We start from the raw sequence: 14,699 nt of genomic DNA, 5'->3' as shown, positions 1-14,699 counted from the left end.
TGCGGAGACATTATTGGTGGTATTTCTCCAACGATTTGAGGTGTCTACTGTATATAGTTCACGTCTTTGTGCCATACAGGAGGGCGGGTATTACTACAGCCCTGTAGACCATAAGCTTGGTGCCAGATTTGAGGGCCTAATCTTCGAACACTCTCTTCCTCAGGCGACCGAAGGCTGCACTGGTGCACTGGAGGCAGTGTTGAACCTCGTCGTCTATGTCTGCCCTTGCTGATAATAGGCTCCCAAGGTATGGAAAGAGGTCCACTTTGTCCAGGGCCATGCCGAGGATCTTGATGACCGGGGGGGCAGTGCTGTGTGGCAGGGTCAGGTTGGTGGAGGACCTTTGCCTTACGGATGTTTAGTATAAGGCCCACGCTTTCGTATGCCTCATGAAGATGTTGACTATGACTTGGCGTTCCGCCTCAATGTGTGCAAATGCAAGTGTCGTCTGCATACTGTAGCTCGACGACAAAGGATGGGACGGTCTTGGATCTGGCCTTGAGATGACAAAGGTTGAATAGGTTCCCACTGGTTCTGTAGTTTAGTTCCACTCCAGCGGGGAGCTTGTTGAGTGTGAGATGGAGCATTGCAGCGAGAAGAGCGTTGGCGCGATGACGCAGCCCTGCTTGACACCGGTCCGGATGTGGATTAGGTCTGTGGTGGATCTGTTGGTCAGGATCACAGCTTGCATGTTGTCGTGGAGCAGGTGGAGGATGGCGACAAACTTTTGGGGGCAGCCGAAATGGAGGAGGACGCTCCATACTCCCTCGTGGTTAACAGTATCAAATGCCTTTGTAAGGTCAAAGGCAGCCATGTACAAAGGTTGGTGCTGTTCCCTGCATTTCACTTGTAGTTGTCGTGCCGTTGTGCCCCGTAGGGGACGGAATCCGCACTGTGACTCCGGGAGGAACTCCTCAGCCACAGGGAGAAGACGGTTGAGGAGGATTCTAGCGATGACCTTCCCAGTGGCTGATAACAGGGAGATTTCTCTGTAGTTGCCGCAGTCGGACTTGGCCCCTTTTTAAAAGATGGTCACGATTACTGCATCTGAGATAGTCTTTGATAAACATAAATTTAATATCAGCAAACATTTCAAAAGTTCATGTAATTTTTATCATTTCCCAGATTTCAATACAAACTCCTTTTAGCCTTGAAAATGATTTAATCAGTGGTATTCTCCATGAGTCGGTGTTGGAACCACTGCTCTTTTTGGTGTTTATGAATACATAAAATTATATAGAATGTACAACACAGAAACAGACCTTTTGGCCCAATCAGGTCATGTCGGTGTTGATGCTCCTCTCGAGCCTCCTCCTGTCTTCCCTCATCAAATCCTATCAGCATAACCCTCTATTCCCTTCTTAGATCTGTTGGTGTGTAATGAGACAGGATTAATAAATGATCTCTAGGAATGGGTGACCATAACTTGGTTGAATTTCAAATTCGGTTCGAGGATGAGAAAATTGGTTCTCAAGCCAATGTCCTAAACTTAATTAAACGAGACTACAAAGGTATGAGGGCAGAGTTGGCCAAAGTGGACTGGGAAAATAGACTAAAGTCTGGGACAGTTGATGAGCAGTGGCAGACATTTAAGGAGATATTTCATAACTCTCAACAAAAATATATCCCAATGAGAAGGAAAAACTGTAAGAGAAGGGATAACCATCCGTGGCTAACTAAGGAAATAAGGGATGGTATCAAATTGAAAACAAGAGCGCACAACGTGGCCAAGACTAGTGGGGGGCCAAAGGATTGGGAAACTTTTAAAAGCCAGCAAAGAACGACTGAAAAAATAGGGAAGATAGATTATGAAAGTAGACTAGCACTGTTGTGTATGGAGAAAGAGTCAGACTGGACACTGTGAGCTCAAAGTAAAGTGTGACCATAGTCTTTTATTGCAGGTCTCCAGAGTGTCTCTCCAACCTGTGAAGCCTCCTTAAATACCTGTGCTCCCAAGGGATTATGGGATCCCTTGGGACTCCAGGGGATGAGCCCTCTGGTGGCTGCACAGAGTAAATACAAGTTTACATCTATAACAACATTCCCCCCGCGCCCCCCCCCCCCCCCCCCAAAGTCAACAGTGTAACTATTTACAATGTGAGTCGATATGGAGCCCTTCCTGCCCTGGTTGATCATCTCGGTGTAAAAGCTGGTGTTGTTGAATCACTTGTTGGGCCCTCGCTGGGCTGCTGTGCAGCTGGCCTTGCTGGGCTGCCTGGTGCGGTGGGCCCTGCTGGGCTGCTGTGGATGATGGGTTCTGCTTCGTGGTCAACTGTGGTGCCAGTTGCCACTGGTGTGTATGTTGGGGGATCAAAAAAGGTAAGGTCCAAGGTGGGTTGCTCAGGATAGTCCGTGAATCTGAGTTTGATTTGGTCCAAGTGTTTCCGGTGAATGAGTCCATTTGAAAGTTTGACCCGAAACACCCTGCTCCCCTCTTTGGCCACGACAGTGCCGGGAAGCCACTTGGGACCTTGTCCATAATTTAATACAAATACAGGATCATTGATTTCAATCTCGCGTGACGCATTTGCGCTTTCATGGTATGCACTTTGTTGAAGCCGTCTGCTCTCTACCTGTTCATGTCGATCAGGGTGAACTAATGAGAGCCTTGTCTTAAGCGCTCTTTTCATGAGCAGTTCAGCAGGTGGGATCCCAGTTGAATGAATGGGGTCTCGTGCGGTAGCTAAGCAGGACTCAGGATAGGCGAGTCTGCAGTGAGCCTTCAGTTACCCTCTTCAAGCCTTGCTTGATGGTTTGCACTGCTCTCTCTGCCTGACCATTGGATGCTGGTTAAAACGAGGCAGATGTGAGATGTTTGATCCCGTTACGGGTCATGAATTCTTTGAACTCAGCAATGGTAAAACTTGGCCTGTTGTCGCTCACCAGGACATCGGGTAGGCCGTGTGTGGCAAACATGGCCCGCAGGCTTTCAGTAGTGGCAGCGGACATGCTAGCCGACATTATCTCACATTCACTCCATTTGGAATACACGTCTACAACCACAAGGAACATTTTACCCAAGAACAGGCCTGCATAGTCGACGTGTAACCTCGACCACGGTTTGGAGGGCCAAGACCATAAACTTAGCGGTGCCTCCCTGGGTACATTGCTTAACTGCGAGCATGTATTACATCTGTGAATGCAGGACTTTAAGTCCGCATTGATACCGGGCCACCACACATGGGATCTGGCTATCGCTTTCATCATTACGATGGCTGGGTAGGTACTGTGGAGGTCATTTATGAAGGTATCTCTGCCCTTCTTGGGGACCACTACTCGATTGTCCCACAGAAGGTAATCTGCCTATATAGACATTTCATCTTTGCGCTGCTGGAACGGCTTTGTCTCGTTCTGCATTTCCAGTGGGACACTGGACCAGCTCCCATGAAGCACACAGCTTTTGACTAGAGATAATAAGGGGTCCTGGCTTGTCCAGGTTTTGATCTGCCGGGCAGTGACAGGTGATTGCTCACTCTCAAATGCTTCCATAACCATGACTAGATCTGCGGCTGCGCCATTTCCACCCCCGTAGTGGGCAATGGCAGCCTACTGAGAACATTGGTACAGTTTTCTGTGCCTGGCCTGTGGCGGATGGCATAGTTGTATGCGGACATCTCTGGATGCGGGCCGATGCGTTGGTATTTATCCCTTTACTCTCGGAGAACATGGATATAAGTGGCTTATGGTCAGTTTCCAATTCGAATTTTAGCCCAAACAGGTATTGATGCATTTTCTTTACCCCATAAACACACGCTAACGCTTCATTTTCAATCATGCTGTAGGCTCTCTCAGCCTTAGACCGACTCCGGGATGCATAAGCAACCGGTTGCTGTTTCCCGAAATCATTAGATTGTTGCAATACACACCTGACCGCCATATGACGACGCATCACATGCTAGTACCAAGCGCTTACATGGATCATACAACACAAGCAATTTGTTAGAGCATAACAATTTTCTCGCTTTTAAAATGGCATTTTCTTGGCTTTTGCCCCAAACTCATTCATCCCCTTTTCGGAGTAAGACATGCAGTGGTTCTAACAGTGTGCTGAGACCCAGTAAGAAGTTACCAAAGTAGTTCAGGAGTCCCAGAAAGGCCCGCAGCTCCATCACGTTCTGTGGCCTCGGTGCGTTCTCGATTGCCTCTGTCTTCATGTTGGTGGGTCTGATGCCGTCCGCCGCAATCCTCCTTCCCAGGAACTCCACTTCAGGCGCCAGGAAAACGCACTTCGAGCATTTTAACCTGAGCCCCACGCGGTTGAGTCGACTAAGAACCTCCTTCAGGTTCTGCAGATGCTCGACTGTGTTCCGACCTGTGACCAGGATGTCATCCTGGAAGACTACGGAGTGCGGGACCGACTTCAGTAAGCTTTCCATGTTTCTCTGGAATATCGCGGCCGCCGATCGGATTCCAAATGGGCATCTATTATAAACATAGAAACATAGAAAATAGGTGCAGGAGTAGGCCATTCGGCCCTTCTAGCCTGCACCGCCATTCAATGAGTTCATGGCTGAACATGCAACTTCAGTACCCCATTCCTGCTTTCTCACCATACCCCTTGATTCCCCTAGTAGTAAGGACTTCATCTAACTCCTTTTTGAATATACTTACTGAATTGGCCTCAACAACTTTCTGTGGTAGAGAATTCCACAGGTTCACCACTCTCTGGGTGAAGAAATTCCTCCTCATCTCGGTCCTAAATGGCTTTCCCCTTATCCTTAGACTGTGTCCCCTGGTTCTGGACTTCCCCAACATTGGGAACATTCTTCCTGCATCTAACCTGTCTAACCCCGTCAGAATTTTAAACGTTTCTATGAGGTCCCCTCTCATTCCTCTGAACTCCAGTGAATACAAGCCCAGTTGATCCAGTCTTTCTTGATAGGTCAGTCCCGCCATCCCGGGAATCAGTCTGGTGAACCTTCGCTGCACTCCCTCAATAGCAAGAATGTCCTTCCTCAGGTTAGGAGACCAAAACTGTACACAATACTCCAGGTGTGGCCTCACCAAGGCGCTGTACAACTGTAGCAACACCTCCCTGCCCCTGTACTCAAATCCCCTCGCTATGAAGGCCAACATGCCATTTGCTTTCTTAACTGCCTGCTGTATCTGCATGCCAACCTTCAATGACTGATGTACCATGACACCCAGGTCTCGTTGCACCTCCCCTTTTCCTAATCTGTCACCATTCAGATAATAGTCTGTCTCTCTGTTTTTACCACCAAAGTGGATAACCTCACATTTATCCACATTATACTTCATTTGCCATGAATTTGCCCACTCACCTAACCTATCCAAGTCACTCTGCAGCCTCATAGCATCCTCCTCGCAGCTCACACTGCCACCCAACTTAGTGTCATCCGCAAATTTGGAGATACTACATTTAATCCCCTCGTCTAAATCATTAATGTACAGTGTAACCAGCTGGGGCCCCAGCACAGAACCTTGCGGTACCCCACTAGTCACTGCCTGCCATTCTGAAAAGTACCCATTTACTCCTACTCTTTGCTTCCTGTCTGACAACCAGTTCTCAATCCATGTAAGCACACTACCCCCAATCCCATGTGCTTTAACTTTGCACATTAATCTCTTGTGTGGGACCTTGTCGAAAGCCTTCTGAAAGTCCAAATATACCACATCAACTGGTTCTCCCTTGTCCACTCTACTGGAAACATCCTCAAAAAATTCCAGAAGATTTGTCAAGCATGATTTCCCTTTCACAAATCCATGCTGACTTGGACCTATCATATCACCTCTTTCCAAATGCACTGCTATGACATCCTTAATAATTGATTTCATCATTTTACCCACTACCGATGTCAGGCTGACCGGTCTATAATCCCCTGTTTTCTCTCCCTCCTTTTTTAAAAAGTGGGGTTACATTGGCTACCCTCCACTCCATAGGAACTGATCCAGAGTCAATGGAATGTTGGAAAATGACTGTCAATACATCCACTATTTTCAAGGCCACCTCCTTAAGTACTCTGGGATGCAGTCCATCAGGCCCTGGGGATTTATCGGCCTTCAATCCCATCAATTTCCCCAACACAATTTCCCGACTAATAAGGATTTCCCTCAGTTCCTCCTCCTTACTAGACCCTCCGACCCCTTTTATATCCGGAAGGTTGTTTGTGTCCTCCTCAGTGAATACCGAACCAAAGTACTTGTTCAGTTGGTCCGCCATTTCTTTGTTCCCCGTTATGACTTCCCCTGATTCTGACTGCAGGGGACCTACGTTTGTCTTTACTAACCTTTTTCTCTTTACATACCTATAGAAACTTTTGCAATCGTCTTAATGTTCCCTGCAAGCTTCTTCTCGTACTCCATTTTCCCTGCCCTAATCAAACCCTTTGTCCTCCTCTGCTGAGTTCTAAATTTCTCCCAGTCCCCGGGTTCGCTACTATTTCTGGCCAATTTGTATGCCACTTCCTTGGCTTTAATACTATCCCTGATTTCCCTTGATAGCCACGGTTGAGCCACCTTCCCTTTTTTATTTTTACGCCAGACAGGAATGTACAATTGTTGTAGTTCATCCATGCGGTTTCTAAATGTCTGCAATTGCCCATCCACGGTCAACCCCTTCAGTATCATTCGCCAATCTATCCTCGCCAATTCACGCCTCATACCTTCAAAGTTACCCTTCTTTAAGTTCTGGACCATGGTCTCTGAATTAACTGTTTCATTCTCCATCCTAATGCAGAATTCCACCATATTATGGTCACTCTTCCCCAAGGGGCCTCGCACAACGAGATTGCTAATTAATCCTCTCTCATTACACAACACCCAGTCTAAGATGGCCTCCCCCCTAGTTGGTTCCTCGACATATTGGTCTAAAAAACCATCCCTTATGCACTCCAGGAAATCCTCCTCCACCGTATTGCTTCCAGTTTGGTTAACCCAATCTATGTGCATATTAAAGTCACCCATTATAACTGCTGCACCTTTATTGCACGCACCCCTAATTTCATGTTTGATGCCCTCCCCAACATCACTACTACTGTTTGGAGGTCTGTACACAACTCCCACTAACGATTTTTGCCCTTTGGTATTCTGCAGCTCTACCCATATAGATTCCACATCATCCAAGCTAATGTCCTTCCGAACTATTGCCTTAATTTGCTCCTTAACCAGCAATGCTACCCCACCTCCTTTTCCTTTTATTCTATCTTTCCTGAAACAAAAATACCTTTGCGCGTGTTGATGCTGGTGAGGGCCTTCGATGATTCCTCCAGTTCTTGCATCATGTAGGCTGAAGTCAGATCCAGCTTCATGAACGTCTTTCCTCCCGTCAGCGTTGCAAAGAGGTCACCGGCCTTTGGGAGTGGGTATTGGTCCTGCAGGGACAAACGTTTGATAGTTACTTTGTAATTGCCACAGATTCTGACGGTGCCATCTCCCTTGAGGACTGGGACGATAGGACTGACCCACTCGTTATACTCATTCGGGGAAATTATGCCCTCTCTTTGCAGCCGGTCTAGCTCGATCTCTACCCTTTCTCTCATCATGTACGGTACTGCTCTCACCTTGCGCCCCCGGAATTTGGTGGATTTGCACTTTTGCTCCTTGGAATTTCCCGGTGCCTGGTTCGGACAGTGAAGGAAATTTGTTTAAGACCTAGGCACATGAAGTGTCGTCAGCAGGCAATAATGCTCGGATGTTGTCCCAGTTCCAGCATATCTTTCCTAGCCAGCTCCTGCCGAGCAGCATGGGACCATAGCCCGGTACCACCCAGAGTGGTAGCTTGTGCACCGCTCCATCGGAGGAGACCTTTACGGTAGCACGGCCGATTACGAGAATCCGTTCTTTTGTGTAAGTTCTTAGTTTCATGCGAACTGGAGTTAAGACTGGTCTTGAGGCCTTGTTGCACCACAATCTTTCAAAAGTCTTTTTGCCCATGATGGACCAGCTCGTGCCCGTGTCCAGCTCCATTGACATCGGGAGTCCATTTAGTTCAACATTCAGCATTATCAGAGGACAATTCATGGTGAATGTGTGCACCTCATGTACCTCTGCCTCCTCGATCTGAGGTTCTGGTTTATCGTGATCCTCCGTGGATCTGTCCTCCTCTGGAACATGGTGGTTTGCAGGTTTAACAGGTTTTGCAGCTCGCCTGCACATTCGTTGGAGGTGTCCCATTGTTCCACAGCCCTTGCAAACGTACCCTTTGAATTGGCATGAATGGAAATGATGATAACCCCTGCAGCGCCAACAAGGTGTTAATGGCCTTGCATTCATCACCCTTGATGGTGGACTCTGAGACATTTGCGAACATGTAGCTGCAGGTATGTGTGACCTGCCCTGTAAGTTATGATTCGAAAACATCACTTTGTTCACAGTACTTGTTGCAGCACTTGTATGCTGAGAGATTTGCTTCGTCTTGTCACTGGTGGCAATGAACGCCTGGGGTACCGCTATGGCCTTACTCAAGGTTGGGGTCACAACAGTCAAAAGTTTGCGAAGTATGGTTTCGTGGCTAATGCCAAGTACAAAAAAGTCTCTGAGCATGTGCTCCAAATGTCCTTCAAATTCGCAATGTCCTGCAAGGCGTCTTAGCTTGGCAGCATAACTAGCCACTTCCTGGCCTTCAGATCTTTTGTAGGTGTCGAACCGGTACCTCGCCATCAGAACGCTTTCCTTTGAGTTCAAATGCTCTTGGACCAGTGTGCACAAATCGTCGTACGATTTCTCCGTGGGTTTCACTGGAGTGAGCAGATTCTTCATGAGGCCATACGTTGGTGCCCCACAGACGGTGAGGAGGATCGCCCTTCATTTGGCAGCGCTCTCTTCCCCATCTAGCTCGTTGGGCCACGAAGTATTGGTCGAGTCGCTCCACAAAAGTTTCCCAATCATCTCCCTTCGAGAATTTCTCCAGGATACCCACTGTTCTCTGCATCTTTGGGTTCGCTATCTGTATCTCGTCGCCAGTTGTTGCATATGGAGAAAGAGTGAGACTGAACACTGTGAGCTCAAAGTAAAGTGTGACCGTAGTCTTTTATTGCAGGTCTCCAGAGTGCCTCTCCAACCTGTAAAGCCTCCTTAAATACCTGTGCTCCCAAGGGATTATGGGATCACTTGGGACTCCAGGAGATGAGCCCTCTGGTGGCTGTACAGAGTAAATACAAGTTTACAGATATGACAAACACGAAATATAAAAATAGATAAGAGCTTCTACAGGTACATAAGGAAAATAGTGGCTAAAATAAATGTTGGTCCCCTAGAGGATGAGACTGGGGAATTAATAATGGAGAACAGGGAAATGGCAGAGACGTTGAACAAATATTTTGTATTGGTCTTCACGGTAGAAGACACTAAAAACATCCCAATAGTGGATAATGAAGGGGCTATCGAGAGGGAGGAACTTAATATAATCACTATCATTAATGAAGTAGTGCTTGGTAAAATAATGGGACAAAAGGCAGACAAGTCATCTGGACCTGATGGCTTACATCCTAGGGTCTTAAAAGAAGTGGCTGCAGAGATAGTGAATGCATTGGTTGTAACCTACCAAAATTCCCTAAATTCTGAGGAGGTCCCAGCGGATTGGAAAACTGCAAATGTAACCCCCCTTATTTAAAATAGGAGGCAGACAAAAAGCAGGAAACTATAGACCAGTTAGCCTAACATCTGTTGTTGGGAAAATGCTGGACTCCATTATTAAGGAAGCAGTAGGAAAAGCATTTGGAAAAGCATGATTCAATCAAGCATGGTTTTATGAAAGGGAAATCATGTTTGACAAATTTGCTGGAGTTCTTTGAGGATGTAATGAGCAGGGTGGATAAGGGGGAACCAGTGGATGTGGTGTATTTGGATTTCCAGAGGCATTCGATAAGGTGCCACGTAAGAGGTTACTGCACAAAATAAAAGTTCACTGGGTTGGGAGTAATATACCAGTGTGGATAGAGGATTGGCTAACTAACAGAAAACAGAGGGTTGGGTTAAGTGGGTCATTTCCCAGTTGGCAAACAATGACTACTGGGGTCCTCAACTATTTACAATCTATATTAATGACTTGGATGAAGGGACAGAGTGTAATGTAGCCAAGTTTGCTGATGGTACATAGATGGGTGGGAAAGCAAATTGTGACGAGGACACAAAAAATCTGCAAAGGGATATAGACAGGTTCAGTGAGTAGGCAAAAAGTTGGCACATGGAATATAATGTGGGAAAATGTGAGGTTATTCACTTTGGCAGAAAAAATAGAAAAATAAATTATAATTTAAATGGAGAAAAATTGCAAGTGCTGCAGTACAGAGGGACCTGGGGATCCTTGTGCATGAAACACAAAAAGTTAGTTTGCAGGTACAGCAAGTAATCAGGAAGGCAAATGGAATGTTGGCCTTTATTGCAAGGGGGAATAGAGTATAAAAGCAGAGAAGTCCTGCTACAGCTGCACAGGGTATTGATAAAGCCACACCTCGAGTACTGTGTACAGTTTTGGTCTCCATATTTCAGGAAGAATATACTTGCATTGGAGTCTGTTCAAAGAAGGTTCACGAGGTTGATTCTGGAGATGAGGGGGTTGACTTATGAAGATAGGTTGAGTATGTTGGGCCTATACTCAACTCATTGAAGTTCAGAAGAATGAGGTGATCTTGTTAAAAATTATAAGATAATGAGGGGGCTCGACAAGGTGGATGCAGAGAGCATATTTCCACTCATAAGGGAAACTACAACTCGGGGACATAGTATCAGAATAAGGGGTCGGCCATTTAAGACTGAAATGAGGAGGAATTTCTTCACTCAGAGGGTTGTGAATCTTTGGAATTCTCTATCCCAGAGGGCTGTGGATGCTGAGTCATTGAGTTTTCTGGGGATCCTGGGCTTCATATATAGAGTACAAAAGCAAGGAAGTTATTATGAACCTTTATAAAACACTGGTTCGGCCTCAACTGGAGTACACCCAAGCTTTTTACGCAACGAATGGTTAGGATCTGGAATGCATTGCCTGAAAGGGTGATGGAGACAGATTCAATTGTGGCTTTCAAAAGTGAATTGGATCAGTACCTGAAGGAAATAAATTTGTCGGGCTATGAGGATATGGTGGGGGATTGGGACTAACTGAAGTGCTCTTGCAGAGAGCCAGCACGGGCTTGACGGGCAGAATGGCCTCCATCCGTGCTGTAATCATTCTATGATTTTATTATTTGATTCTAAGTGGAAACACTCTCCCTGTTAAGACCGTTCATAATTTTAAAGACTTCTCTCTATAAGGTCACCCTTCAGCCTTCTCTTTTGATGAGAAAAGAGACCCAGTCTGTTCATCCGTCCCTGCTAGGTATAACCTCGCAGTTCTGGTATCATCCTTGTAAATATGTTTTGCACCCCTCCCATGCCTCTATAACCTTTTTCTAATATGGCGACCAGAACTGTAAGCAGTGCTCCAAGTGTGGTCTAACCAAGGTTCCATATAGATTTAGCATAACTTCTCTACTTTTCAATTCTATCCCTCCAGAAATAAACCCTAGTGCTTGGTTTGGTTTTTTATGGCCTCATTAAACTGTGTCGCTACTTTTAGTGATTTGTGTATTTGTACTCCCTGATCCATTGCTCCACTACCCCATTTAGATTCGTACTTTACAAGTAATATCTGACCTCCTTATTTTTTTTTACCAAAGTGTGATCCCTCACATTTACCTGTGTTGAATTTCATTTGCCAATTATGTGCCCATTCTGCAAGTTTATTAATGTCCTCCTGTCATTTGTTGCAGTCCTCCTCAGTATTGTTTATCCCCCCCAAATTTGGTGTCATTTGCAAATTTAGAAATGATGTTTTTGATTCCAAAGTCTAAATCGTTAATATAAATTGTGAACAACAGTGGTCCTAGCATTGAACCTTGTGGAACACCACTTACCCACCTTCTGCCACTGTAAATAGCTACTCTTTACCCCTACACTCTGCTTTCTGTCTTGAAGCCAGCTAGCTATTCATCCTGCTACTTGTCCTCTGACTCCGCATTCTCTGACCTTATTCATTAGTCTATTATGTGGCACCTTATCGAAGGCCTTTTGGAAATCTAGATAAATTATATCTAAAAGAAAAACTTGCATTTATATAGCGCTTTTCACGTCTCTAAGCGCTTTCCAGCCAAGGAAGTACTTTTGGAGTGTGGTCACTGTTGTAATGTAGGAAATTTGCTGCATTATCCTTCTCTACTCTCCGTTACCTCTTCAAGGAATTCAATGAGGTTGGTCAAGTAAGACTTAAAAACTCTGAGGTAAAAGATTTTGAGTGAAGTTCAGGTTTTTGAGATAGAATAACACTTGAAGCAGAAACTTTAATGAAGACATTAACAATTACATTTACCCTTGCATTTGTATTTTGTATCTTTTTACTAAAATGTATTGTTTTTTGAATTTTTTTATTTAAAATATTTTTTATTTCAACGTTAGAAATTTCAGTTAATGAGGAAAAAGCACGGCAGATGAAATTTTGTTTTGAAAAGGCATTTTGAGTGGTTCGAGATTTGTTGTGTGACTGGCAGGGAGCAGGGGACTGAATCATGTCCCAGAGACGTGTGCACCATGTTGTAACTCACTTGACATCCTGTCTCCACAAGCACTTTCTTCATAACAGGCACCAATGTATTGCGCACAGTAAAGCACAGAGTAACAAGTGTATCGTTTCAGGAACCCAGTCGCATCTCTGCACGAGTTCCCCTTATGATGAGATTGTTCTAAATTTTTATTACTGTTTTACAATAGTATGGTCATTGTGTTAAAAATCCTGTTCCGATGCATGTTCAGCTTCTTGTAGTAGATTTGTGGAGACAATACAAGGTAGTTACTATCATTCTAATCTTTTTTTAGAAGCACAAACCTGATCTTGAGAGAGTGGATCGACAGGTTTGCTCACAGATCCTTGGCATAAGATGACTACTGTTGGTTAGAAGAAGTGATTATGACTCAGCAAGTGCTGAGACAGAGTCGGGGAAGATCAAATTTTTTCTTCCTGAAAGCTCTTCAAAACAACAGGTGGACTGCTGGTTTCCCTGGATGTGGATTTGACCCTACTCATGGTATACGGAGTCTTGGATTCAATTGAAAAGTGATAACCAGTATGTCTAAAGGTGAGTAATCCATCCTTATTTTAAATAATCCATTGTAATCTCACGCTTCCTGTTCAACCTGTCACACTTCAGTACGACACCAGTAGATTACTGTACCACAATACACCACACAATGTATTTCAATACCAGGGCGCACCACACAGTGTATGGGATAAAGGATATGTGGAGTGAGCAGGAGAGTTGGATTAGACTGGGTGGCAGTGAGCAGGAGAGTTGGATTAGACTAGGTGGGATATTAAAGGGTATGGGGAGTGAGCAGGATAGTGGGATTAGACTGGGTGGGATATTAAAGGATATGGGGAATGAGCAGGAGAGTTGGATTAGACTGGGTGGCAGTGAGCAGGAGAGTTGGATTAGACTAGGTGGGATATTAAAGGGTATGGGGAGTGAGCAGGATAGTGGGATTAGACTGGGTGGGATATTTATGGGGAGTGAGCAGGGATAGTGGGATTAGACTGGGTGGGATATTAAAGGGTATGGGGAGTGAGCAGGCTAGTGGGATTAGACTGGATGGGATATTAAAGGATATGGGGAGTGAGCAGGATAGTGGGATTAGACTGGGTGGGATATTAAAGAGTATCAAATCTCCTTTCAAGCATCTCTGCTCTGAGGAGAACAACCCCAGCTTCTACAGTCTATCCTCGCAACAGAAGACTCTCGTCCCTGGAATTTTTCTCTCAAATCTTTCCTGCACTCTCTCTAAGGCCTTCACATCCTTCCTAAAGTGCGGTGCCCAGAATTGGACACAATACTCCAGATGAAGCCGAACCAGTGTTTTATACAGCTTCATAATTTTCATGCTTTTGTACTCTATGTCTCTATTTATGAAGCCCAGTATCCTATATGCTTTTTAGCACTTTCTCAACCTTCAATGATTTGTGCATATGCACCTCCAAGTCTCTCTGTTCCTGCACCCCTTTAGGATTGTACCCTTTAGTTTATATTTCCTCTCCTCGTTCTTTCTACCAAAATGTATCACTTCACACTTTTCTGCGTTAAATTTCATCTGCCATGTGTCTGCCTATTTCACCAGCCTGTCTTATGTCTTCTTGAAGTCTATCATGATCCTCCTCACTGTTCACTATACTTACAAGTTTTGTGTCATCTGAAAATTTTGAAATGATGCCCTGCACACCCACATCCAAGTCATTAACATATATCAAGAGAAGAAGTGGTCCCAGTACCGACCCCTGGGGAACACCACTCTATACCTTCCTCAAGTCCAAAAAACAACCGTTCACCACTACTCTCTGTTTCCTGTCACTTAGCCAATTATGTGGTACTTTATCAAAGCCTTTTGGAATTCCATATACACCACGTCAATGAGATTGATAGATTTTTGGATATTAAGGGAATCAAGGGATATGGGGATAGTGCAGGAAAGTGGTGTTGAGGTAGAAGATCAGTCACAATCTCATTGAATGGCGGAGGAGGCTCGAGGGCCGAATGGCCTACTCCTGTTCCTATTTCTTATATTATGTTAACCCCATTGCCCTCATCAACCCTTAACAAATCCATGCTGGCTTTCCTTAATTAATCCACACTTGTCCAAGTGACTGTTAACTTTGTCCCTGATTATCTTTCGAAAAGCTTTCCCACTACCGAGGTTAACCTGACCGGCCTGTTTATCCTTAC

General features: G+C 45.1%; 1 protein-coding gene across 6 annotated transcripts in view; it reads left to right on the top strand.

The window, feature by feature from the left end:
• The window catches only part of LOC139250519 (6-phosphofructo-2-kinase/fructose-2,6-bisphosphatase 4-like), a 282,039-nt gene that overhangs the window by 78,472 nt on the left and 188,868 nt on the right, over nucleotides 1-14,699 (top strand). For 4 of the 6 annotated variants that reach the window (XM_070872897.1, XM_070872900.1, XM_070872898.1 and 1 more), the window contains one exon: nucleotides 12,805-13,064. The exons of the other annotated variants lie outside the window; for them this stretch is intronic. In XM_070872897.1, the coding sequence (XP_070728998.1) occupies nucleotides 13,055-13,064 (10 nt within the window). In that variant the 5' untranslated portion in view covers nucleotides 12,805-13,054. The remainder of the gene's footprint in view (nucleotides 1-12,804; nucleotides 13,065-14,699) is intronic. 6 annotated transcript variants of the gene reach the window in all.

The sequence above is a fragment of the Pristiophorus japonicus genome, unplaced genomic scaffold, assembly GCF_044704955.1.
Source record: "Pristiophorus japonicus isolate sPriJap1 unplaced genomic scaffold, sPriJap1.hap1 HAP1_SCAFFOLD_384, whole genome shotgun sequence".
In the NCBI taxonomy this organism is placed as follows: Eukaryota; Metazoa; Chordata; class Chondrichthyes; family Pristiophoridae; genus Pristiophorus; species Pristiophorus japonicus.
This window is presented reverse-complemented; position numbering and strand designations above follow the sequence as displayed.